We start from the raw sequence: 24565 nt of genomic DNA, 5'->3' as shown, positions 1-24565 counted from the left end.
TTGGCAGTGATGACACCAGTCTTCAAGCCACGGTGTCTGGGCTTCCAACAAAAAGCAGCCCCGTCCTCCTCAGCCTGGAGGGGAGGAGAGGGCCTGATGAGAGCAGGGACTTCGGGGTTCTGAGGCATATCAATAGAAGGTCCTACTAGAACGGAGGGTGCATGGTGGGGGAGGGGCCAGCACACAAACTGATTCCTTTTCCCCTCATCCCCATCTGTCAGACCAGATGAGTGCCTGGAGGGCAGCCGCCCAGGCAAAATATCAAGGCCTATTCATAAGCATTCCTCACTGAACCCAGTCCCTAACTGGCACCTTCCGGTAGAAATATATGACCTAAATATTTCTTTTGGAGTCCTCTCCTGTTCCCTTTACCACTGCAAAAACTATTATAAGAGGATAATTTTCATCTGCTTATTTGTAACATCAGCCCAGATCTCATGTGGAAATCTGGATTATTTTGACACCTGCAGGCAGGTTAACAAGAAAAAGCATGGGCTCATTTGCTTAGGGGTGGGTTAGAGCCCAAGCCACTCCTCTGGAATGGCAAAGACATAGCGCCATCTCGTGGTCGATGGTCAGAACTGCTCTTCCCAGTCTCCCATTTACAAACACTGATAAGAACAAGCAGTTTGTTAAACCAGAGAGATGGGTTGGGGAAAACCAAATAAAATAAATGTATTTTAAAAAGTAATATGAAATAAGAATGCTTTTGGTCAAATTTCAAATAACAATTACACTTCTTAAGGAGTACCCTCATGATTTCTTTAATGAGTTCAAATCTGGAGGAAGCTGTCTCTAGACCGAGGGCTAGAAATCAATTCTTATCTTGTAAATAGTTGAATTCTCTCCCTGTTTGGAACAATCAATAAAAGCCGGGCTTGAAATCTGGTCGAAATAGCTACTCTAATGAACAAAATAAAGGACAAAATTCAGACAGACGTAATAACAGTCCTCTGTATCAAGTGCAAGAGTGTGCCGGTCACAATGACAGCTCCTAATCTCCCCCACTGAAAAGTGACTTCCATGGAATAAAGTCAGCTTAGATGGATTTTCCATTTAAATGGTCAAGGATTAAGAGCAGTTGGTTGGACAAGCGTAACCCATTCATATAACATTTCACTTAAAATACACATACACATCATGATATCCTTATGAAAATAAGCTGTCTTCTTATTCACTGGAATTTAAAAGCCAAACCTGACACTAAACCATTTTGATTAATTTATGACATAGCTGGAAGACTATGCTGCACTTAATTTTCCTGAATTTCTGAGCTTCTGTGACTGTTGTATCACGTTATGCAATTTGCAGTGCTGGGTCTCCTCAGAGGTTACTTATACAAAAACAGACATTTTATTTGAAACCTGACCGGGCTCATTCCTGTTCTAGATAGATTCATTATGACAACCTTTAATTGGGCACACTGCCAAAATGCAGCCAGCCTAATAGGCCTGTTTAAATATAACACATAGACTAATATGCTTATTTGACATAGTTGTTGAGAATGATTTATCGAATAATACTTGATAGAGAGAGGGTACAAAACCTTTCAAAGGGTGGTTCTCAGAAAGTTTAAAAGTCCACAAACTAGCCTGCGTTAAAAAAAAAGAAACTTGAGAAGTTAAGAAAATTCATATCTTGTCAAACAGTTCTACGATAGAGAGGCCATGTGTAATTCTGAGAGCTTAAAGAGTTATTTCCTGACAGAAATTAGTTAATATCAGGCTTTTACTCTGTACAGTCATAGGAAACTGTGTACATGGGAAATGAGAAATACACATCTATATATCATATCTGTAACTTGTTTTATTGATTTTTTAAAAATAAAAATTAAATTAGGGGGAAAAAGGGTTTCAAACCTGTCCTTTGGAGTTACATGAAAAAGACTTAGATTTACAGGACCTGGTTTGATAAAAAGACTTGTATTTGGTTGGCAGTTAACTTAAGAAAAATCTTACCTAGACATCACCTCATCTACTATAGAGCAAGCTTAAATCAACTGGGAAGTTTGCTGCTTTGTCAATTACAACAGCAAAATTTACTTAATAATTATGCTTTGTGAGTTAATGAAATTATATCAAATCAATCTTCAGGATGGCTATTCACAGCCATTTCAAGAGCAATTTCCTCCAAGATCTCAATTAGAACAATGTTCTTGTGCTTTTCACCCCCACCTCTGTTGGAGGCAATACACAGTTCAGCCTGGCAACTGTGGAGTGGAACTAATTCCTTCCTCTTAACGCCTGTCTCCAATTAGCTGGTGGGAAATAGAAATGATTTACTTAAGAGACAGCTTTTCCCACTTACTCAAACTTATTACCATTCTCATCCAAGCATCACTCAGCTGCTAATTGTCTTGGGAAACTGTACTGTGCAGTGGTAAAGAGAGCAAAGTTGCTAACATACTGATTTAAGCAAGTTACTTAACCTTCCTATGCCTCAGTTTCCTTACTTGTCAAAGAGAGTTCATTTTTGCTTTATACTCTTATTGCAAATATTAAGTGAAAAAAAAAAACATGCTAACAGCACTCAGGGCTGCCTCGCTCATAGCTGTGTTCAATGAATTAATCATCACCAGGTAATAGGCAAATAAGCAGATAAATAATTATGAAACAATGACATAAAGAAACCATAAAGCGTATGTATAAGATACAGTGAGAACACCAGGGAGGGTTAACCCATGAATCTCCTCTACAATACCCCTGACAATTTGTCACCAGAATCCATTAGGATAGCTTTGGCAAAAAAAGAACACACAACTAATGGGGCGGATCTAATTATTGCAACATTTTGCCTTGAAAACAAGTCTTTATATTCTCTAAAAGTTGCATTCTGTTGATGTTCACCTACTCATCCCCTTTCTCATCCACAGTTAAATTCATCTTCATGTTTTCAGGGGCCAGTGTGAAACCACAAGTGACAAGCCAAACGGAAAGACTCCACATACTTTAAGTTCTCGAGAAGTATGATTCTACTAGAGATGCAATGCCCATTCCAACCAGTCCCTTATGACTGCTCATGACTAGCGTTGAGGAGAACCTGAAGGATGTTCTGACTCACTAACCAAGAATAACACAATTAGATATTTCTACAACGTGGTCGGGAGAGGGGAGGAGGGATGGCAGAGGTGATAGGAGTGCCAACTATGGATCATTCCTGGTACACAAGCTATGAGCTCTCCTAGGTCTTTTTAATTTTTTGTTGGGATCATACTGTGCTCATCCTGGGCCCCTCCCCCTGCACCTGGCTGGAAGAACAAATGATCAAATGGCTTTATCATACATTTTACAAACTCTACGGTATCCATCAGAATCTCATGTTCTTCAATTTCAATAACATAAGATATAGATACCTCAGAAACGTATAAATGGCATTTAGACAAATTTATTGAAGTACAGGATGAATACACTGCCTAATTACATACAACATATTCTTATTTCTTTCATAATGACAAACAATATAAATTATATCTATGAGCTAAGCAAATGAGGTCCTTGTCAGCTGTAGAATGATGCCTCATTTTCCATCCCTTCTCCCTTTCTCCTTTTCTTTCATCCATCTTTCTTATTTTATATTTATTGGACAATTTTAAATTACAGAATTACTATTTGATCCTTGTTACAAGTGAAAAAATATAGATATAAAAAAAGAAATCAGTAAGTTCCAACTTTTCTCATGTACTATCTCTCCTTTCATGTTTCTCTATGCTTCTATGCTTCTATAAATGTACACAGATATGTACATTTTTTTTCCTTTTTGGTCCAAAACAGAGGCTGTGTTAGATACATTTTTGTGCAAACTTATTATTTTACTTATTATATTTAGAAACTTAAACCCTTCAGATATTTATATAATTTTAAAAATGAATAGTCCCCAATATGAACATATGTTCAGGTCATGTTTAAACTTTGTTCTCTGTTTAGAATCTAATAGGTTTTTTCACAGAGTAACCATATTTTAAATGAGAGTTAATTAGCGTCAGGGCTCCAGAAGCAAGGATAAAGACCATGTTTTTACCATCTTCTATGAGGAACGGACTCCAGTAATAGCAGAAATAGTAGAAAGAGGATGATGACAAGGGCTTCCTTATTTACCTGGAATTCTGCATGGACAGAGAGCAGTCCGTTAAGCCTGTGAGTGAGGTACAGCATCTCTCCAGATGTGAGTCCCTGAGTGGGAACATGACACAGTTGCTGATGAAAAGGCAGTGTGGTGACTCAGAAGCACCTCTCCTCTCTGGGGATGACTACTTCTGCTCATAAGTAAGTGATGTCCTTCCATTGAAGTACTTCAGAGTTAGAATGGGATTTAGTCAAAAGCCTGGTCTCAGTCCTGGTTTCACCATTCGCCAGTTACGAGACACGGTGCAACTCTGTCCTTTAATCAATAATGTGTGTGTGTGCATGTGCACACATGCACATACTATAAGCAATAAGAAGCACTGTTGACGTGACATGCTGATAATACCAACCTCCCAGAATAACCAAGAAGGTCAAATGATCATCTGCAATGAAAAGTGCTTTTATAAGCCGAAATACAACACACACCCAAATTACATGAAGAGACTCTTCTCAAAACTTTTCATCTTAAGGACTTCATAAATGTTTTAGGCAAGTTCTTTTTTTTTTTTTTTTTCTTTTCTGAAATCAATACCATTTGCAAAGTTGCTGCAAAAAAATTTTTTTTTCCTACAAAGAGTGCGTCAAAAGGGTTGATGATGCATAATCTACTTTTATGTAGAGACTATTATCCCCATTTCACAACTGGTGACACTAAATCCCAGACGGGTGGCATGACCGTTGTATGTTTGAGCTGAACCCAGATTATAGGGCTTCAAATTTCTGCATGATCCAGGGCATATCCAACATTTACTTGTACCACCTCTTCTGACTCTAAACGTCATGAGACATAGAGAAGACCATGAAAAATAAACCTCAAGTGGATTTACAGCATAGTTATATAAATGTGCATCAAGTTTGGGCCTTTTAAATAAGTATTAGATAGTTTTTTCCCTTACTACCTCTTCCATAAACCAAGGAACTTCCCTCCCTCTCATATTCTTTGCACCAAGGGACAAACCAACCCATGGCCCAATATTGTTATCAGCATTCTTTATTGTTACTAATTCTAGCTTGGAAACAGAGGCCATGCTCTCCACAGGCTATGTGGAAGTAAGTGATCCTTGACTTTTAAGCTCAAGTATTTATTTATAACTTAAAATTCTCATTTCATGTTCTATAAGCATTCTGACGTATTACATTGTGAGAAAGGCATTTATAAGTTTTTGATTTTGAGTATTTTGTTACTTTGATCTCTTAGAATGCTAGGATAAATATCAAATTATCAAATAATTCCAAGATCCATGGTCAAACACATCCAATGCTATGTCAATGATTATGATTTCTTTTTTTTTTTGGTATTTGGATTTTTGTATTACACAGATCACTACCTTCTTGAATAGAATGTGTCTTACATGATATATTGCTGTTTGTGGACTCATTTGTAACTATGAATGTCATTTCTTGTTCAATTAAGCTTTCAGAGATTGTATTAGTGTATAAGACTCCTAGTTTCTATGCTGTATTGGTTCAGGCAGCAATGTGATTTTTTTTGAGATTATATCTTTTGTTCTTATATTGTGTATGATTTATGTTCTCATATATTTTGTCTCATTACTTATCAGTTGTCTCTTTTCTTGTAGCTATCAGTACCTGATTCAAGTATCGATACCTCTCTTTTAGAGTTTAAGAAAGCAGTTGTGTTAGTTTGCTATAGTGCATAGCAAACCACCACAAACTTAAAGCCTAAACACAACACATATTTATTATCTCATAGTTTCTAGGGGTCAGCAGGTCTGAGCATGGCTTAGCTGGGTCCTCTGTAAGGCTACAAAGTGCTAGCCAGGGCTGGGTTCTCATCTGGTGGCTCACTTGGGCAAGGGTTCACTTCCGAGCTTTTTTTGAGAGAGAATGTGCACAAGCAGGGGAAGGGCAGAGAGAGAATCCCAAGCAGGCTCTGCAATGTCAGTGCAGAGCCCAATGTGGGGTTCGATCCCACAATTGGGCCTCCATCCCACAAACCATGAAATCATGACCTGAGCCCAAATCAAGAGTCAGACATTTAATCAACTGAGCCACCCAGGTGCCTCAACTTCAGAGCTTTTCAAGTTGTTAGAAGAATTCACTTCCTGTATCTGTAGGACTCACAGTAGCTTGTCTCTTCAAAGCTAGCAGGAAGGAGAGCAAGCCTCTTAAGTAAGTATTCTAGCAAGATAGAGTCCTGTGTAACATAATCACAGGAATGACATCCTATCACCTTTGCCATATTGTGTTGGTAAGAAGCAACTCATTGGCTTTGCCCAAACTTAAGGGGAAGGAATTATATGAGACCATAAACACCCAGGAGGTGGGAACGGGGCTACCTTACAATCTGTTAGCCATAGCTATGCCAATTAATCCACTTGGAATCAAATGCAAAGTTAGAGTAACACAGCCATAATGAGAGACCAAAGGGCCTTTGTAAGTAATTACTACTTTTATGGCTCCCATTTTAATTACTTTCTGAATCTTGACCATGTTCTGGATCTCCTGGCTAGTCAGTATGTGATTTTTAGATAAATGAATGAGTTCTCAAGCCAGAAATCATGACTTTCAAGGAATAACATTGCTACTTCCTATTTTTTTTCTTCTCCACACAGGTTGTGAAAATGCTGGTCAACTGACTGCCACTCCTACATGAAAATAGTTTGTTACTAAATAGGCCGAGTCTGTTTCTGTCTGACTACTCCTCAGTTACTAAAAACTGCCTAACCTCTATAGTAGGTCAGGGCTAGGTATTTGCTATGATGAAAGCCCCTAACAGTAGGTAAAATGCAAATGGATGTCCTTCTTCTCTGACTCCTGGAAAATAGGAAACTTATATTTTGATATTAGTAATTAAAAAAAATCCAAGCAAAGGTTCTCTGTAGGAAATACTTGAGCAACCCTACATAAACTTGATGAAAATTTCTACCTCTTTCACTATACCCAACCAGTCTGAAACTTGTTTAAATTAATTTCTTCTTCCAGGCGTTTAAAGGTCAGATCTCTATGCCTTCTTTGGTATCATGAGGTAGAGGTCGTATGCATCATTTTTAGTGTGCATAACTATTTTAGGCCAAAGTTGTTATCAGACTTTAAAACCCTTTTGAACACTTATTCAGAGAACAAGAAATGTATGCAAGGGAAATGACCTTTAGAATTTATTCAAAGAAAATCAAATGCCCATCATTTCTGCCAGCATTCATTCCACTGAGGAATTATTCTTGGATGATGAATAATCTCACCCTCTTGTAGACAGTACTGGGAAAACAAGGCAGCAAGGAGAGTTTATTAAATTTTTTTTTCAACGTTTATTTATTTTTGGGACAGAGAGAGACAGAGCATGAACGGGGGAGGGGCAGAGAGAGAGGGAGACACAGAATCGGAAACAGGCTCCAGGCTCTGAGCCATCAGCCCAGAGCCCGACGCGGGGCTCGAACTCACGGAGCGCGAGATCGTGACCTGGCTGAAGTCGGACGCTTAACCGACTGCGCCACCCAGGCGCCCCATCAAGGAGAGTTTATAACTAAATCCTATCTGAGAAAAAGTACCTCTTATTTTAAATCATAATTAAAATGTTTTTCCCCTAGTCAAAGTATTTAATTGGCTTGTTCTTGATACAACTATGTAAAATTTAATTCCATAGTGCAAATTCAAATAATGGAAATTTTCACAGTACAGGAATCTTTAAAACTGCAACCGAAGCAATGAAAGTATGCACAAAGTCGACCAACCTGTAAATTAGTCAGACTTGTTCAGTTTTGTTTAGTTTACGGAGTGTTACACATAAGTTAGAGGGGTAGAATAACTCTTTGAAGTGTTCATTGATTTTTCTCCATTTGCTTCACAAAACATGGAGTCGCCATTAATCTCAGGTGAGAGATTATCAGACCAGGCCAGAGAGTGAAGGTGTTGAATTACTGAATTCTAAATTCAAATGCTGAATCTCCTGTTAAATATCTATATTTGATAATAGATATAATCTAGCTTATTATTTTTTCCCCATGCTCCTTTCCTCCAACTAACTCTATATGATGAGAACTTTCTATAGAGGCTGAGAAGGTTGAGTATGGAGACAATTCAAGAGAGTTAGATGTCTCTGGAAGCTGTATGCCCTTCTTGCTCCCCAGAAAGTCTTGCTTGGAAAAAAGGGCAGCGTGTACCCTTACTTTAATTTTTAAGTTTGGGGATCTTAGAGACAAAAAGGCATTGCCCACTTTGTCTCAGTGGAAAGAAATATTGACTTCAGACAAAAGTCCTCATGCCGTTTTGGTTACCAGAGGAGAAATGGTAACATGATATATGGATGTAGGAATGAAAGAGACTCCAAACTCTTACGTCCACACCCTCAACTCTGATCTCCATTGGATCTAGAGTAGCATCTAAAATACCCTTTAGATTCCAGAAGGACTTGGGGATTTTCAGAGAAAGAGAACGTGGTGGTCTGTCTGTCAAAATGTTCATCACTGATAATGATTGATAACATTGACGAGGCTGGACGGTTCTCACTGGAAATCTGATGGATGAGTTTACACCTTGGCAGGTATTAGTAGCAAGGATCCAGAGCTTGATCACCACTGGTAGGAGGTCCAAGCTGCCTTTCCCTTTACCTCAAGTCTCCTGTTGAGTGACCATAGACTTGATCTATACCAAGAACCAGTGGGATTAAGAAGACCCTGAAGGAAATTGAAGAAGATATAAAGAAATGGAAAAACATTCCGTGCTCATGGATTGGAAGAATAAATATTGTCAAAATGTCAATACTACCCAAAGCTATCTACACATTCAATGCAATCCCAATCAAAACTGCACCAGCATTCTTCTCGAAACTAGAACAAGTAATCCTAAAATTCATATGAAACCACAAAAGGCCCCGAATAGCCAAAGTACTTTTGAAGAAGAAGACCAAAGCAGGAGGCATCACAATCCCAGACTTTAGCCTCTACTACAAAGCTGTCATCATCAAGACAGCATGGTAGTGGCACAAAAACAGACACATAGACCAATGGAATAGAATAGAAACCCCAGAACTAGACCCACAAACGTATGGCCAACTCATCTTTGACAAAGCAGGAAAGAACATCCAATGGAAAAAAGACAGTCTCTTTAACAAATGGTGCTGGGAGAACTGGACAGAAACATGCAGAAGGTTGAAACTAGACCACTTTCTCACACCATTCACAAAAATAAACTCAGAATGGATAAAGGACCTGAATGTGAGACAGGAAACCATCAAAACCCTAGAGGAGAAAGCAGGAAAAGACCTCTGTGACCTCAGCCGTAGCAATTTCTTACTTGACACATCCCCAAAGGCAAGGGAATTAAAACCAAAAATGAACTACTGGGATCTTATGAAGATAAAAAGATTCTGCACAGCAAAGGAAACAACCAACAAAACTAAAAGGCAACCAACGGAATGGGAAAAGATATTTGCAAATGACGTATAGGACAAAGGGCTAGTATACAACATCTATAAAGAGCTCACCAAACTCCACACCCAAAAAACAAATAACCCAGTGAAGAAATGGGCAGAAAACATGAATAGACACTTCTCTAAAGAAGACATCCGGATGGCCAACAGGCACATGAAAAGATGCTCAACATCGCTCCTCATCAGGGAAATACAAATCAAAACCACACTCAGATACCACCTCACGCCAGTCAGAGTGGCCAAAATGGACAAATCAGGAGACTATAGATGCTGGAGAGGATGTGGAGAAATGGGAACCCTCTTGCACTGTTGGTGGGAATGCAAATTGGTGCAGCCACTCTGGAAAACAGTGTGGAGGTTCCTCAAAACATTAAAAATAGACCTACCCTATGACCCAGCAGCAGCATTGCTAGGAATTTACCCAAGGGATACAGGAGTACTGATGCATGGGGTACTTGTACCCCAATGTTTATAGCAGCACTCTCAACAATAGCCAAATTATGGAAAGAGCCTAAATGTCCATGAACTGATGAATGGATAAAGAAATTGCGGTTTATATACACAATGGAGTACTACGTGGCAATGAGAAAGAATGAAATATGGCCCTTTGTAGCAACGTGGATGGAACTGGAGAGTGTGATGCTAAGTGAAATAAGCCATACAGAGAAAGACAGATACCATATGGTTTCACTTTTATGTGGATCCTGAGAAACTTAAGAGAAACCAATGGGGGAGGGGAAGGAAAAAAAAAAAAAAAAAGAGGTTAGAGTGGAAGAGAGCCAAAGCATAAGAGACTCTTAAAAACTGAAAACAAACTGAGGGTTGATGGGGGGTGGGAGGGAGAGGAGGGTGGGTGATGGGTATTGAGGAGGGCACCTTTTGGGATGAGCACTGGGTGTTGTATGGAAACCAATTTGACAATAAACTTCATATATTGAAAAAAAAAAAAGAAGAAGACCCCGAGTGAAGGACCAGATTAGAATCATATACCTCTCCCCTCTTCTCTGCAGTGGCATTTATGTATGCTTCCCAGGGAATGGGGGCAAAGCGATGGGCACATACAACAGAAACAATCCTGGACCCAAATCACTAACTTGTACTAAATTCACCCAGAAGGGACTAAATTAACTTCTACATCAGGATAAATGGGACAAGGGTGGTATAAAACACAAAATAAAAGGGAAATTTGATTACAAAAGGCAACCAAAGTCACTCTTTTGCACACCTGAGTGTGTGACTGCCCCACTTATACCCACCACATCTGTATTTGAGTAGGAAAAATTATAAATTCTGAAATACACATGTTCAAAAATAGTTTTATAAGTTTATAATAGTCGTTCTCTTTCTTTGGAGATAGTGGATATTCACTAAGCTTTAAAAAACCAGGTAAGATTCTCACTGTCTTCCCATTAAAACTATACTTTTACTATATTTCTATTGAGATTGCATATACCTATGTGTGGTTTTTGGTTTTGCAATTATGAAATTTGGACTATTTTTGTCCTAATGTTTGCCCTAACATAGTCATAGAGTAAGTAAAATGGTGTAGAATCAGATAAGCAATAAGTACACAAAAATATCCTACTTCATAAGTATAAGGCATCACCCTCGTAAAGGGGAAACCCAGTCAAATTTACACTTTTGTAAATGTGTTTCTCCAGATTTTAGTTCATGTTGTACATATCATGTGTACTGATTACACACAGAAGAATTCCATGTACATACATTTTGAAAGTGTATTTCTACTCCAAGGTAGAACTGCCCAAGCTTTGAACTGCCTCAAAAATAAACTTTTTCAATTTGCATGCATTGTTTAATTACAGAAATAAGAGTACAATAAACATCCATACCCTAAATGGTCAGAAAACTACAAACAACTTCTATGTTTTTCCAAAAAAAAAAAGATGCTTTGCCTTTCAAAAGCAAACCATACATTTACAAGGACCATATGGGATCATCTAGAAGAAAAGAAAAATTAAATAAATTTGTCTTATTGCGTCATATCAGGTTAGACACAGGAAATATGTGCTTTACATATCTAATTAAAAACAAGCCTGGTAGAGTAGGTCACCTTCTTCAACTGTGTGTGTGTGTGTGTGTGTGTGTGTGTGTGTGTGTGTGTGTCTTGATAATTGACCTCATGCTCCTAGTTATTTCAGGACAGCATTGAGTATGAAAATCAATGAGGCAATCTTGAGACAGAAGATATCCAGTGTTAATAAAATAACTTGAATAACTATAATCTAATCTAATTTTAAATATATATTATAAAAATCACAAAACCCATAAAGGAAGGGGACTTCTCCCTTAAAATGGGAGAGATGACTTTAGATAGCAGGAGAAAGCCTGTAAGTGTAGTACAGCAGTTAGGAGCATAGATCACGAAGCCGGACTATTGGATTTGAAACAAGGTTCTACTGTATACGAAGTGTGACCTTGAAAAATTAGTTAACCAATATGTGCCTCAGTTTCCTTATAAGGATTATCCTGATACTAACTGAAGAGTTTGCCATTATGATGATAATATATGTAACAAATTTAGCCAATGTCTGATGGAGAAGTGTTTGCTATTGCCATACTTGTCACTGTCATAATCACAACTAGCTGCTCCAAAGCTCAACCCATTCTCCTGCATGTCCCTTGCACTCAGCACCAGGCAGGGAGTAGGGCATGGGGGCAGTTCCCCATCTATCAAAGAGAACCACTGAGCCATGTTGTCATAGCCTTTGATCTCTCTTTTGAGCTACCCTCCTTATGTTCTGGGAAATAAAGATTTGTGCCTCTGTGTCATTGGTCTTAGATTGAAAAATTTCACAGACCCCAGAGTTTTGTTTGTTTGTTTTTTTAATGGAGATATGATTCATATACCATGATATCCACCCTTTTAAAGTATAGACTACAGGGGGTGCCTGGGCAGTCGGTTAAACATCCAACTTTGGCTCAGGTCATGATCTCACGGTTCGTGGGTTTGAGCTCTGTGCTGGGCTCTGTGCTGACAGCTCAGAGCCTGGAGCCTGCTTTGGACTCGTGTCTCCCCCTCTCTCTCTGCCCCTCTTCCATTCACGCTCTGTTTCAGTCTCTCAATAATAAATGAACGTTTAAAAAATTAATAAAAAAATAAAGTAGAGACGTCAGTGGTTTTCAGCATATCGTGCAACCATCACTACTATCTGATTCCAGAACAATTTTATTACTCCAAAAAATCTTGAAGCCACTTCAAAGTGAATTTGTATTCAGTATATAAACTAAGGATTCAGTTCAATTATCATCCCACTTAGTGTATCATTATGGGAAAGGCCACTGGCTCCTCACTCCAAAATTCTTTCTCTCTTCATCCTTAAACTAAGTATATAGCTGCCCAGGACAAAGGTTGTGTGACCCTGGTTCCCCTGCATCCTCTACATGGCTATGTAGCTAAGTTCATGCCAGTGAGCTATTTGGAGGAGATGCTAAGTGGCAGCTTCTGGCTTAGGAGCCAGCTGGTATATACCTTTTTATGCATTAGCACCTTATTTTTGGTCCCTTCCTCTATCTCATTGCCTAGAATAGGAATGGCTGGAGCTCTGGTAGCCATTTTGGAACACAAGGGAGTCCTTGGGAAAGGGAGGCAGAGGCTAAGACGATTTAGGAGAAAAATGGCATGAGTCTGGGTCCCTAGCACCTTTGTTCACACTGGTCCTGAAATTTCTATCCCTGGAAAATTTCTTTTACATAGAATAGAAACAAATGTATACACTTATACTACTATTTGGGGATGTTCCAGTCACATGCAGTGGACTGAATACTAAATGGCACAGTCTTGTAGCCAAATTCCCATGAGTGGCATAAATTGTGAGTTGCCAAGGAGGTAGGGCACTTGAAAAGCTAAGGACCTTTCTTTCTGCCCTTCCTAAGAATTATACCATATTGGAGTTCAGCACAGGACACCATAGTTTTTAGCAACTTATTTAACATACCTTCTTATGTATATTCTCCACACACACACTCATTCATACTTTGGGGCCAATATGTAACACATGAAGATCAGTTGTCTCCATAGAAACTTGGAACACTCACCAGCAATGGTAACTGGTCATACTTCCAAACCAATCCACTTAAATTGCACTTTCAAACTGGAGGCAAGCAGCCATCTGAACATACATCCACTCATATCCATTAAAGGGCAATGGAGTGTGCGAAGCAATAACTCTGCAAGGGAATCTAATTCAAACTCAAATAAAGTCCACCTGAAATGTAGTGTGTTCAGCAGCTCCTTTGAACCTGCTTCATACATAATCAAGTCCAACCCTTTAAAAAAACAAGATAAATCAAGGGCTATTTCTGAAGACTTTCCTGTTAAAAGGATGAGGTATTCTAAAGTGATACTCATAATCTAAGTGCTCTGCCATTACCCTGGTGACCTTATCCAAAAACAAAAACATTTCCACAGTTAGAATTAAAGTGTTGATGGTTTACACTCCTAGAAAGCAAGCGCTGCTTAATTCAGCTCTTTATACCCTGGTAGCACCTAGACTAGTATGACTAGGTGCTCAGTAAATGGTTGCTGAGATCAATCCCTACTCTTTACACGTACAGTATTTTAATCATTTATGTAACAATTAAGTTTTGTGACCCTGCGGAAGTTACTTTCCTTCTTCATTTCTTCACCTGTTAGGAGGGGATAGCACCCTCTTCTTAGGATTAATGAAATATGAATGCAAAGTGCTTTAGGAAACACCTGGTACAGAAAGTATGGACAATAAACGACAGTTCATATTCTCATTGCTGTTATTTTCATTGTTGTGTTATTATTATTATTCTTCACACACTCTTCTGTGTGCTGGGCAAACCAAGTATTGTAAAACATAGTCCTTGTTTAAAAGATATCTAGGGAAGATGGTCTATATATATATGAAAACATAAATAGAGACACAAAGTAGGAGGGATGCTACAACCAATGGGCAATATTCTTGGAACGGGACCCCAGAATTAACTCCTAGTCTGAATTTTCTGACTGCCTTGTGCCCCAGTGCACCTCTAGTCAAACCCTCACTTGCCCTTCCCCTCTCCTCCATCCCTCCACCATACTCGACCCTCTGAGATTTCACAATTTCCTGTTTCTTTTCCCAGACTTGCACTAATATTCTCCCTTGGGCAGATCATCCCTGTAGATTGTGGACTGACAGTGGACTGTCCTGAGCCTGAGTCATGAACTCTTCACATTTGCATAGTGTTCTCTGGGCAGCCTGAGAAGGCAGAGCCCTGGCTGGCTCCATAAGCAAAGATGGTGAAATGCTGTAGGAATTTGGAGAGACAAGCCCATCCTGTGAGCCAGTTTCCTGGAGCAAGGGAAACTTGAGCTGGGTCAATAAAGACAAGTCTAGAGAAGAGGGAAGAAGGACATACCAGGAACAGGCCCTATGAGCAAAGCCCTGAGCTGATAATTGCATATGGGAACAAAGCGTGGTCTCAGCGAGCTGGAGTGAAGAAGGTCTAAATGGATGTTGTCAGAAATAAGGTTAAAGTTAAGGAGGGACCACACTAAGGGGTTTTGACATTAAACTGTGTTTGAGGAACTCAGCTTTCCTGAAACATATAATTGGCTTTGACATACAAGTACTCATTATGTGAAGGGCAACGTGGAGCTTTCAACGATATTATGTTGGTAAAGGTACATGTAGATTGCATAGGCAGACAGTGGGTATTTGTAGAGAACTGGGAAGGAAGGTAAATCTATTACAGGTGTAGGAAGATCTGAATCTAGAAACACATAACCGGTTCTGACATAAAAGATAACTTGAGTGGTAATCAAAAAATATCATGAGGTGCCTGGGTGGCTCAATCAGTTAAACATTCAACTCTTGGTTTCAAGCTCAGCTCACGATCTCACGGTTTGTGGGTTTGAACCCCGCATTAGGCTCTGTGCTGACAGTGAGGAGCCTGCTTGGGATTCCCACTCTCTCTCTCTCTCTCTCTCTCTCTCTCAAAAATAAATAAACATTTTTTTAATTCTGTAAAAATACATCATCAAATAACAATGTTAAGGAATCTGAAGTTTCCATTAAATATCTACTTTGAAATGCAGTTTTCTAGAGGTGCAAAGCCATCCAGAGTGTATTTATTTTAAAAGTCAGGAAAATGAGGTTCAGGAAGATACATGACTTGCCTGAAGTCTCACAGCCAGTTCGAAATAAAGCCTCTCATCCCAACAACACAACCTCTCCTCGGGTCTCAGGCTCCATAAGTGACACTTTATTTTTTTTTAATTTTTTTTTCAACGTTTATTTATTTTTGGGACAGAGAGAGACAGAGCATGAACAGGGAAGGGGCAGAGAGAGAGGGAGACACAGAATCGGAAACAGGCTCCAGGCTCTGAGCCATCAGCCCAGAGCCCGACGCGGGGCTCGAACTCACGGACCGCGAGATCGTGACCTGGCTGAAGTCGGACGCTTAACCGACTGCGCCACCCAGGCGCCCCAATAAGTGACACTTTTACATCAAATCTCACATTAGTTTTGGTAAAACGATTTAATTGTAGATAAAGATATCTTCGCTTAGCAGAAGTTACATATGTATATTTAAGTGATGTAAGTAAAAGATCTTTTTTTTTTTGAGAGTATTCGTTTTGTCCTTTGTCAATATCAAGTTGAAATCAAACTTAATAAGATAACAAAAAGAAAAACTGAAATGTACTCCTTTCAAAACTTTTCATTGAGTAATATTGCTATTATTTTCTAAACCAAACAAAAACATGACCTTTTTACTTAAAAGTTACTGTTAAAAAAAAAAAAGTTACTATTAATGAAGGTAGAATGGCATACAGAATTTTAAAACCAACATTTGGAGATTACATTTATGCAATAATATCATGCTAGTAAATAATGTCCTTTTAATTTTTGCTTCAATTGGTCAACCCAATTACAATCTCAGTTTAAAGGCCTACATTTCTACCTACTCTGAAATAGCACCTACTTAAAAAAAATCATGTCTATCCAATTAGAAGATTATATAAACTTTAAAAGGATGTGCTGCATCAAAAGGTCATTTTGTCCTTGCCCACAACCCACAGTATTCTTTCATACTTTCTTAAATTCAAGTGACAGAATGTGGACTCTCAGTTACAAGATTCCATTAGGCTGTCCTCTGACCTCTCCGATTCTACTCAGGGTCTCCTTATACAGATGCCTGGTGTCAAATGACCTTGTCCAGCTGTTGGAGGAGTCAGCAACTACCCTCCCCCCGCCCCCCGCCGACCCCCGCCCCAGCTGCTTGCAGCTACTGATGGACAGCACCTCCATACACAACTACGTCATCAAAATGGTCTGTTACAGATAGGCATTGAAAGTCATCACACGGGCTGATAGTTTCAGTACCACCTTAGAACAGCTGAGGAACTCCTTTGAAAGTTATTGGTCTTTTCACGAGATGAATTAGCTCTTTATATTAAGGAAGCAATAAATTATTCTTTGGTGCCCCAAGTGATTTTCTGAGGAGCAATTTAAATCTGAGGAGTTTATGTATTAGCCAAGTTCCAGAGAAAAGCAGCAAAGAGTCAGCTCCTCACATTTATAACTTTTACTGAAGATATCCGATATTCATTTCGAAGTATTCTCGCTTACTTTCGGATAACTGTCAGTGGAGACTATCTCAGGAATTTGAATACTGGTTTAAAGGAACAAAGTTGGAATGAACTAGGAAGAATTTATTTAATACTGAAATTTCATCAGTGCTGACAAAGTTTCTTTGGGGAGGATCTCAGAGTGTGAAACCTGAAAATGCACTCTAACAGAGTCCTAAAATTCACACCTGTTATTTATATATTTCTAACTGATGTTAATTTTTTAAAAGAAGTACATTTTTTTTTAACGTTTATTTATTTTTTTGGGACAGAGAGAGACAGAGCATGAACGGAGGAGGGGCAGAGAGAGAGGGAGACACAGAATCGGAAACAGGCTCCAGGCTCTGAGCCATCAGCCCAGAGCCCGACGCGGGGCTCGAACTCACGGACCGCGAGATCGTGACCTGGCTGAAGTCGGATGCTTAACCGACTGCGCCACCCAGGCGCCCCAAGAAGTACATTTTTTTATTTGAGAGGTTGATTGCTCTTAAAAATCTGCTTGCATGAGAGTTGAGTTTTTTTTAATATTTATTTATTTATTTTGAGACATAGAGAGCAAGTGGGGGAGGGGCAGAGAGAGAGAAAGGGAGACAGAGAATCCCAAGCAGCCTCCCCACTGTCAGCGCAGAGCCCTATGTGGGGCTTGAACTCACAAACTGCGAGATCATGGCCTGAGCTGAAATCAAGAGTCGGGAACTTAACCAACTGAGCAACCCAGACACCCCGAGAGTTGAAATTTTTAATGCTTCACATTATATTACCTCCAGTGCCCTTTAGATAATTAGTCTTGATATCTATTTGTGTTTGCAGTAAATGACAGAATCCTAGCAAATGATGGACATCTCATAAACAACAGATAGGAACTGTATAAGTTGCAAAGAAATTAGAAATTGAAAAAGAAAAAAAAATTTTCCCCCTGAGGATAGTGGGTTTTTTTTTTTCCAGTTAATTACAAAGGTCAAGGGTAAAGAAGTAGTCCTTCTCCTTAAATACTGAGATTCATCATCCTGACAGTATTTACTGGAGCTGCAGTTCATGAACTGATAGGAGGCCCCATGATCTTGTATTCTGTTGTCATACATTTGACTACTCCTTAATTATATTCTGAAGCAAAAATGGGAATAGTGTATATATTAAATCTTGGGCACTGAGTTTTGTCACTTTGTTTCAATGATTTGCCAGTTCAACCACTGCTAATAAAAACAGCATTCATTTGGTGCTGATTTTTGCCAGACATTACCCTGAAGGTTTTATTATACATGTATTTAAAAATATTCGAAACATAAAAAGTGCAAGGAATAATAAACTTTCTTTGTGACCATTCTCAATGTAAACATATAGTAACATCTTATCATATTCTTCTTTGAAAAATAAAATATGGATATGATTAAAGTGTACCATGCACATGGCCCCAACCTGATGCCCTTCTTTTCTTCCTATGCAGAGAGTCACCAACGTGACGTTGTTGGAGCAAATTTTTCGCACCCTTGTTTTTCTACATAATCATTTCTTCTGAACATCTAATAAATATTTATGTGATACTCAAATTGATACAAATTATATATTATGAAGTGGTATCATTTCCCCTCAACACTATATTTTTGAGATTGATCCAATGTATACAGATCCAGTCATTTATTTTAACTGCACCTACAGTATTTTCTTTTTTAAATAAACCACTAGTAGTTCATCTATTTACCTTCTAATGAATATTTAAGGTTTTCTTTCAATTTTAGGCCATAACATTTAACACTTTGTTGATATCTGTGTAAGTGTTTCTCTAGGGTACATTCCTAAAGAGAAATTGGTGGGATTTAGGACACGCATATACTCCACTTTACAGATACTGGAAAGTTGCTCTTTAAACTGGCTATTCCGATTTATACCCCAACAGCAATATAGGACTGTGTCTTACTATCTTTCTTGCTCACTGATAATGCCTTTGTCAACTCTTAATTTTTTGCCAATCTGATGGGTATCAATGCTGTATCCTTGTTGTTTTAATTTGTACATCCCTGATGACTAGTAATATTGAACATATATCTTCAATGAGTATTAGCATGCTATTAATAAAATCCATGTTTGAGTTATTCATTGACATTCCATTCAGGTTTAATATCTTTTTCAGACCTACATTCTTACAGTTTTGTTACAATTATGAGTGGTATCTTTCAAAAATTACATTCCCAATTGGTCATCACTACCGAAAATGGAGCTACTATTGCCTATCTCAGGTTGTTCTGAGAAATTTGTATAAACTCCTTAGGAAAGTGCTTGGTGCATATTTGGCCTTCTCCAAGCTTCCTCTGTCCTGACAGAAATGTAGAAATGATGTAGAGTACTGGTTTCAAATATCAAAAAATAATCAGAAAATGTGAAGTTATATAAAATATTCATATACTGAACTTAAAGTAATTTTTTTCAACAGTTCATGACTGGTAGAGTCAGAATGCATTAGATAAGTCTTGCAAACACAGGCAAGTAAAATATTTAAAACCCTCAAAGGGCGACATATATATAATTTGTAGGGTGTTCTGATTTTTTCTTGGTGACATCATATTATATAACATGAACTAGCAAATGTACTAGAAACCAAATCTACTCTTTCTGTCTCAGTATATTTTCCCAAGGGATCGCCAATTCAAGTTATACCTATAAGTGTGCCATAAAAATTACACATTGAATTGAAATGGACTTCCATTATTTACTTATTTATTTAAAATTTTTTTTAAGTTTATTTATTTTGAGAAACAGAGAGAGTGGAAGAGAGGCAGAGAGAAAGGTAGAGAGAAAATCCCAGGCAGGCTCTGTGCTGTCAGCACAGAACCCAATGCAGGGCTCGAATGCACAAACCATGAGATCATGACCTGAGCTGAAACCAAGAGTTGGACGATTAACCGACCGAGCCACCCAGGCGCCCTGGACTTCTACTTTTTAAACACCTGGCTCCTTCAATATGACTGCACATTTCTTCTTTATATAAAATCAGTTAAGAAAAAAATACGCTGGTCCCTCATCAATAAGGCTTTGGGAAGTCGCATGCCACTTTGAGCGTGTACATTTGCCATTAAATGTTAATTCCTTCTACTCTTTATTCCCCAAACACTTAGGGGGAACAAACAGATCCAACTATTTGTTCTGGGAAAAGGATTTTCTGTCCAGGGCGTGCGGAATAGGTTCAGGTGGGAAGATGCTAGTGAGAGGTCAACAAAGGGGGTCATTGCTCACGTTCAGTAACTTAAATGCTTTTGACACATGGCTACCTCCTTGTGCTTAGGTCCACTAAATACTCTAAAATAGTAGCCAGTTGAGAAGTACAATTAAGCAAATTAAGTTATTATCTTCAGACGTTAGCAGTTAAATTCCAGTGTTTCCTTTCCCTTGGCAGGTTGGGGAGGAGGGTGGTGAACACCTTGAGAACATATGGAAACAGTTATATTCCATTTTACGTAAGTGTTTATGTGTTGGTTGAACTCATTTTTCAGTTCATAGAAATAATACTTGTCCCTACCAGCTCCCCTGCCTAAACTGAGTAAGAAAAAATAATTTACTCTAAAGCAGAACCGTTTTTAATCAACTGCATTTTTTGTTTAAGTTTTGGAGAATTACCGACTTGACCTTAAAAACAAACTCCCTTTTCACACACAATTATTAAAAATACGCCTTTTTGAGCATCCCTTCCTGAAAGCTCACCTCTATTTCACTAGTCATTAAAGGAACATTCTCCCCTCAATTTAAATAACATAATAAATTATTATTAAATAAGAAATTATTCAAATTACTTTCATTTAGGTACAAGATGGCTTAAATAACTGCTTTGTGAACCACAAAGCTGCAGGCAAATGAGGTTTGCCCTAAATTACATACTGAAGAAAATCCCATTTTGTAGTGAATTTCATGTTAATTGTTATCCGAATTTTGTATCCAGCTCACAACCAAAGACAACATGATCTATCCCTCCACTCTTCCAATAATGAATAACAGCCTTTGACAAATATCCTATTTCTGCAAACAATGCAAATCACATACATGCAGAGTTTCAGACAATGATTAGAAGTTTAGTCGCCTGCTGTGGATTCTAGACAAATGGCTCCCTTAGACTGCTTTTCAAAATGTGGAGAGTGGAATTAGCCCTTGGAGAGAAAGTTAACTAGAAAGTTTTTCTAATTCAATGTAAAAGTCAATCTGTGCCAAGAGACCCTAGTTGAGGAAGTGTCACTTTAAGGTCAAAAATGACCAAAATAAACTTTTGAGTGAAAGAGATCCACGAATAAGTCAAGTCAGGCTGCTCTGGTTTTCAAAAATTATTTGAAAGGATAAAGAAAGGTCATGAGAGAAGAAAAATGAAAGACCTAAAATGAGAATAGCAATTATTTTAAACAAAAGTGTGACAGGGTGTTTCCTACACTGAATGCCACTTCTGTCCAAGATGTTATACATATTGGGGATAAATTTGTTACTTCCACAACTATAAATTTCCAGTAGGCAAACCCCGTATTCACATTCTTTGTTACAAACATATACACTGACTTGAAAGGACATCATGAAGATAATCCCAAATGTTCTTTCATCACCTCATTAAAAACTGAAGTTATTCATACTATTTTAACAAGAACACTTTGCATTTAGAAGGATTTTCACATATATAAGGCCCTTTTCAGGAGTAGCCTGTGATGGAATTCTCACCATGTTTTCAATTAAAAAAAAAAAAAGCTAAGAATAGTCACGGTGGGTTTTTTCCATCAACACTTGCCACAACTGAGCACTTATCATATGCAAGTGCAGGGGTGGGTGCTAAGGAGGTGAGAGTCAACATGGATCCCCATCTCAAGGAGTAGAGCTGCTAATCCGGTAGGGGCAGTGAAATATGATCATGGATGTCCCTGGGCTATTAAGGAGAACTTACTTGTAAGCAGATAGAATTGGACAAACAGATTATGACTCCACCATTTTTCCTCTTACCCGTTTGCCTTTGTGAAGTGGTTTTGCAACCTATACCAGGAAGTTTTCTCCTTGATGATTCCCCCATCCTGTTGCAGAGTTTCCCCGCGATGTAGCAGAAACTCATATATACCTGGCCACAAAGGGAATTTCACTGTTCTGGCTATTGATACAAGTAACGACTCCTGTTTGAACTCTTCCCCTTAGACAAACACTGAGACTGTGGTGATTGATCTTTCAATGCCTATCTAGAAAATGAAGTTATACTTGCAAAGTTTTATATCCTATGGGCCAAAGTTCTCAGATAGAGAGACATACCTTCCAAAGAAATTGTTAGAATTACATAAATTTATTAGGAGACTGGATTAGCTTCTGGTATTCAGGAAGCTTTGATCTTTTCTCTTCCCTGCCATTTTCTTATACAACCCCAGTTCTGACTATTTGTGCTGGTAGGTAATTCCTCTTTCAGGTTAAATGCTACCGCCCACTCAATTACTTATGACCTCAGTGAGTTTGAGAAAATTCTGCAGCATGAACAGTTTTCATTATGATGTAAATCAATGTAATACTATGTAATAATAATGTTCATGACACCCTTCAATGCTTGCCAAGTGACCAAAATTGTTTTTAGTGGCACCGCTATGACAATTCCATTATGTTCATAACTAGTTCATATTATTCAATTTCCTTTATGGTATAAATTACGTAATAATTAGACTTGCTTATGAGGTTTGCATATGGTATCCACGGAGCAGTACTTAACAGGACTTTTCATAAACCAAATCTGAAGTGAGCTAACATAGTTCAGATTTTGCATAACACCAAATGGGGCAAAGTTAAAATATAATGACAAGATAATGTTCTCAGAAAGAAGTAATAAAACTTAGGTGGCAATGTGTGTGTACCATAGTAGATAACACACACAAAAAGCCTTGAGCAAACAATAAAAGTTTAATAGGCAGGCTCTGCATTTTCTGAGTTTACTGAGAAATACGTATATATATGAACCACATGAAAATTATAGTTCCTTTGGGAAGCTTTCCCACTGTTCTTGTCCATGTTGGGGCACAAGCTTTGAAAAGAATATGAATGTCTGTCACAGAGAAGATGGAAATGACAGAAACAGTAAGAGCTGACCATGAGTGGCTACTGAGAGAGCAGATTTACTCAGTATCTAGAAGTTTGTGAGATTAATGTGCCCAAAACACCCTCCGGAGAGAGGCTATAAGGGGGCAGGACACATGAGGTAGAAATAAAGCCACTTGTGTGTTTGCTTTGGACATGACCTAAGTCATTATTTTCTGAGTGGAGAAGAAATCTCTAATTCCAGTGTGGTCCCTTTCGAGCACAAGGTCATCACAATGAAGAGCCACATTTGAAACTTTCCGAAGTTATCCATCCAATTCTCACAATAAAGCACAGAATACAAATTATGACTTGATTTGCAAGTAGAGTGGACCCTGAATCTTGACATCAACAGTCAACTATACTACTTGTTTTCATCTCAGAGTTCACTTTGGAGACTTTCATTTTTTTTTTTTTCCAAAACCACCACCAGAGAAACAAACTTTCATAAAATAAATATGACTAACACTTTGAAGTAAAAATATCCACAAAGAAACCAGTATGGGAAGATGGTGGAATTTCCACTGACTCATAAAACAATTTACATATAAATCTTTTTTTTCTTCACTGATTTAAATGATTATCATTTCATATTCAGACTCGCTGGCAAAACATCAGTTATTTTAATGTGAATCCTCCACACGTTGCCCCAAACAAACTTTAATGCTCAAGTAAAATGTTTGAGACTTGCCAGACCCAGGAGAGGGTAGAATGTTGCCCCATACAGTCTGTCCACTGAGCTATTGCTTTGCTTCCCTCTGGTCACGGATATGAGAAAATACCATCCAGACCTCTTCGGATTTGCTAAAACCAACCACCACCACAAGTCAAAATTAGCGACGGAACTACAGTGTTTCTAAGAATAAATAAAAGAGACACTATACCGGGTCTTCAGTTTTGTGACTATTCAAGAGGTCAGACAGGAAATCTTCATGAAGGCTCTCTCTTCGAATTAGCGTAAATTCCCTCAGGAAAACAGCTCCTTGGCTTTGGTCTCCACATACCTAGGGAGATAAGATAGCAAATTCAGCCTTCAGACAAAGCCTGGAGGGAGGGGAACATTGAAGAATTAATGTCTCTGAGTTGAGGAAACTTCTTGGATTCATTTCAAGTCTGATTAGAGCAATCAAAAACAATGCACGCAAATACATATTAATGTGAGAGCCGCTAGAATATTCTGGCATGTGACTCCTTGGATAGATGCCAGGAAAGTCCACTGCTAAGTTGGCACCTCTTAATTGACTGGTGTGCGATGTCAAAATTCAGTGATTGTAAGTTATCTTTCAGGCCAGATCAAGTGTGGTCAGGTGCCTAGATGTATTCTATTGGGCTATCTATATTTATGTGCTGTACAGGTGTCTTGGACCCGCACGGATCTATACCATGGATCTG

The 24565-nt window shown here is 38.5% G+C and overlaps 1 protein-coding gene across 7 annotated transcripts in view; it reads right to left on the bottom strand.

Annotated features, from left to right (window-relative positions):
* The window catches only part of ADAMTSL1 (ADAMTS like 1), an 885520-nt gene that overhangs the window by 615065 nt on the left and 245890 nt on the right, over positions 1-24565 (bottom strand). For all 7 annotated transcript variants that reach the window (XM_040481343.1, XM_040481342.1, XM_040481344.1 and 4 more), the window contains exon 2: positions 24058-24177. In XM_040481343.1, coding sequence (XP_040337277.1) covers positions 24058-24177 — 120 coding nt within the window. The remainder of the gene's footprint in view (positions 1-24057; positions 24178-24565) is intronic.

Source organism: Herpailurus yagouaroundi, unplaced genomic scaffold (assembly GCF_014898765.1).
Source record: "Herpailurus yagouaroundi ecotype Mexico unplaced genomic scaffold, PumYag 160, whole genome shotgun sequence".
In the NCBI taxonomy this organism is placed as follows: domain Eukaryota; kingdom Metazoa; phylum Chordata; class Mammalia; order Carnivora; family Felidae; genus Herpailurus; species Herpailurus yagouaroundi.
This window is presented reverse-complemented; position numbering and strand designations above follow the sequence as displayed.